The sequence below is a fragment of the Nicotiana sylvestris genome, chromosome 1 (assembly GCF_000393655.2).
Source record: "Nicotiana sylvestris chromosome 1, ASM39365v2, whole genome shotgun sequence".
NCBI lineage: Eukaryota > Viridiplantae > Streptophyta > Magnoliopsida > Solanales > Solanaceae > Nicotiana > Nicotiana sylvestris.
In genome coordinates, this window is record NC_091057.1 from 142,186,013 (window position 1) to 142,189,536 (window position 3,524).

A 3,524-nucleotide genomic window follows, 5' to 3' on the forward strand; every position below is an offset into this window, starting at 1 on the left:
CGCATTCGCGAGTGTGCCCACGCGAATGCGAAGAGAAAAATCCCTGGGCACTGAACAATAAAAACCTGCAACTTTTATGAGTTCAAAAACCTTCCAAAATACATCCGAGCCCTCGGGGCTCCAAACCAAACATACGTACTAACTCAAAAATATCATATGAACTTATCCGTGCGATCAAATCGCCAAATTAACCCCTTAAACAACGAATTAAACCTCAAAATTAATAAAATATTTCAAAACTTCTTAAAACATCAAATTTTGCATTTAAGGTCCGAATCACGCCAAATGGATTCCGTTTCTTACCAAACTTCACAGAATTATCTTAAATCACATATAAGACCTGTACCGGGCGTCGGAACCAAAATATGGCCCCTATACCAACATATTCTAATCAAAATTTATTATTGTTTACAGATTTTCACATATAAGCTTTTCGGCTACGCGCCCGGACTATGCACGCAAATCGAGGTGATGCTAAAAGAGATTTTTAAGGCCTTGGAACGCAGAATGCAATTTATAAACAAATATAACATTCAAACGTCAAATATGTATTTCTGCTCAATTGTACCGAAAATCCTAGCACTATTATATATTGTGTCGTTTGTGAATATAATTATTACCATTTAAGAAAAAGAAAAAAATTGAGATGGACAATAATAGGTACATATGTACGTGTGATACATCCTATGTACCGCTCGAAATACGTTTTTAGATAAAAGACAGTATATATATGATACATGCATTCTAATGTATTGCTCATAACACTTTTTCAGATAGAGACAACTATATGTTTATCATACATTCGATGTACTGCTCGTAATAAATTTTCTTATGGACGCTAGCAAGAGAAACGACAGAGGCGGACCCAGGATTTGAGTATAACGGGGGCACCATTGTCATTAGAGTGAATTACCCAAAGCCAATAAAAAAAAATATATAAACTCTATGATAGACCAGTAAATAAGCAGCACAATCCACTATATAATATAAACTTGCTAAGCGAAAAAACTAAAATAAAGTAAGAAGATCTTATGCTTTGATTTCATCATACTCCCCAATTGACCCGTGAACACAAACTTCGATTTCATCAGACTCCCCAATTGATCTGCGAATTTTAAAAAAAAAATAAGCATTCCAAGAAAATAAATAACTTCTTGCACATCCTTGCGCACACATGGACTAAACTGGAATAAACTTTATAAGATAAAACAAGCGTAGTGGCCTTAATAACAATTCCTGACATACTAATAGTAATATCTACTGTTATCCAAAAATGAGAACTAAAGAAGACACAATTTACATCAAAAGACAAACTTCAATGTTATAGAATATCTTTAATTGATACTAATATAACAAAAGTACATCATCCACTTATACTTGAACTGGACGCTTTTTCATACTCTGAAAACGATCAATAATAGCATCATTGCTTACATTTGTAAATACTTCTTTTTCAAAGTAACAAAATAAATAATCATTTAAAAATGCATCACCAATACTACTACGCAATTCATCTTTGATGTACTTCATGGATGAGAATGCTCTTTTTACCGTTGCAGTCGCGACAGGTAAAATTAGAGTCAACTTCACAAGTAAATAAACAAGTGAATATGTCTCCATAAGATTTGCCTCAATCAACGCTTTTGCCAAGTCACTAATTCCTTTCAAATCTGAGAATCTAGGGCCACCATGTTGCATGTGCACTATGAAAGTGTCAAGTTGGTGACTAAGATCTCGAAGCTTCAATTCGCCAAACTCATCTGGATAATACTTGTCCAAGGTCATTATTCTTTATTTGTCAAAATTAGCAACCGAGTTAGCCAGATTCAAGCTAGCCATACCAAGAAGCAAGTTACCACTAACAACATCAAAACGACGGTTAAACTCCTGAACTTGCAAATCGATCACTGTATAAAAAAGCTCAACACGTAAGTGATATGAATAAGTAACACTAGAAGACCTATGCTTCGACTTTCCAGGAATATAGAATTCTTCCATATTAGGCACCAAAATGTCATGTTTAGTAAAAAAAAACAAATATACTTCATCCATTAATGGTTTCCATCCTTCATCTCTCATTTGTTGCAACCTTTCCTTTGTAAGGTCAAGAAATAACATGGCATTGACAATATCTTGCTCTTTCTTTTGTAAAGCTTTACTCAGCTCGTTCGACATCAACAATACCTTCAACATCAAATGAAGCAAGAATACAAATTCAAATGAATTGATTTTACTCAAAAAAGCTTGTGCTTGCAATCTATCATTAGCCTCTTGACCTTCATATTCAATCACCCCAAGCACATGAACGATAGATGCAAATAAAACAACAAAGTTATCTAATGTTTTACAATATGATCCCCAACAAGTGTCACTTGGCCTTTGAAGCTCTCGCTCTTGATTTAATCCTTTCCCACTTTGAACTTTACCACTCTCTAGCAATTGCTCCAATAATTTGGCATGATGATCCCGAAGTTGATCTCTACGTTTAAAGGATGCTCCAATCACAGTCAACACATTAGCAACTATAGCAAAGAAAGTTTCCACCTCCTTATGTTTTTTAACAACCGCTACAAGCGTCAACTATAATTGATGAGCGAAACAACGAATGCAATGTGCCGAAGGAGTTTCTTACAAAATTAAAGCTTTAAGACCATTCATTTTTCCTTGCATATTACTAGCTCCATCATAGCCTTGTCCACGTATTTTGGATAGACTTAATGAGTGTTTCATAAGCAAAGAAAGTATTGCTTCCTTCAACGACTTTGCGGAGGTATCATGAACGCGAACAAGACCAATAAATGGCTTGTTCACTTGGCCTTTTTTGTAAACATACTGCAAAGAAAGGGTCATTTGTTCATGGTGTGAAATATCTTTGGACTCATCAACTAATATCCCGAAATAATACCCATCCAAATCATTGATTATAGCTTTCACGGTTTCTTGTGCACAAGCACTCACAATGTCCTTTTGAATTTTTTGGCGAAGTCATCATATCATTTTTTGGAGCATGTTTCAATATGACTCTATCTACTTCAGGGAGCCTCTTTGCAAGCCATACTAAAAGCCCTAGAAAAAGGCCTTTATTTTTTGAAGAATCACTTTCATCATGACCTCGAAAAGACAATCCAAAATACAAGAGAAATCTTACAACATCGATTGATACATTTACACGAATTCGATGCTCATTTCTTTGTTTCTCAGATTGCTTATCAAAAGCAACTTGAATTGATTGGGATTGATTTGATAAGTCTAGCATCTTGTTGAAACACTTGTGGTGGAGGCTATTTACTTTACCAACATTTAAATCAAGTCTTTTCGAAGCTTTATTCCAAGCCTTAAAGCCCGTTTTTGTGAAAGAGTCACCCGTGCTTCCATGAACATAATCATTTTTGAATAAATAACAACATAAATAAAATGCAGCATCTTTCTTCACACTATACTCCAACCATCTAGAATAGGAACATTTAAACCAACTCGAACTAAATTGACGCATTTTATTCCCGAATAAAGTTTTAGGAAATTTA

The 3,524-nt window shown here is 34.7% G+C and overlaps 1 protein-coding gene across 1 annotated transcript; it reads right to left on the minus strand.

Moving 5' to 3' along the window:
• Positions 1-1,791: 1,791 nt before the first annotated feature.
• On the minus strand, positions 1,792-2,850 carry LOC104245092 (uncharacterized). The gene is made up of 2 exons (XM_070154286.1): positions 2,652-2,850; positions 1,792-2,567 (listed from the first exon to the last, which is right to left on the minus strand). The coding sequence occupies exons 1-2, from the start codon at positions 2,848-2,850 to the stop codon at positions 1,792-1,794; spliced, it is 975 nt and encodes a 324-aa protein (XP_070010387.1).
• Between the last annotated feature and the right edge of the window lie 674 nt (positions 2,851-3,524).

Bases quoted from the DNA above. Each gene is read 5' to 3' on its own strand.
- LOC104245092 (XM_070154286.1), bottom strand. From the start codon at position 2,850: ATGACCCTTTCTTTGCAGTATGTTTACAAAAAAGGCCAAGTGAACAAG. The intron at 2,568-2,651 runs GTCTTAAAGCTT...TGACGCTTGTAG, and splicing joins TATGCAAGGAAAAATGAATG to CGGTTGTTAAAAAACATAAG.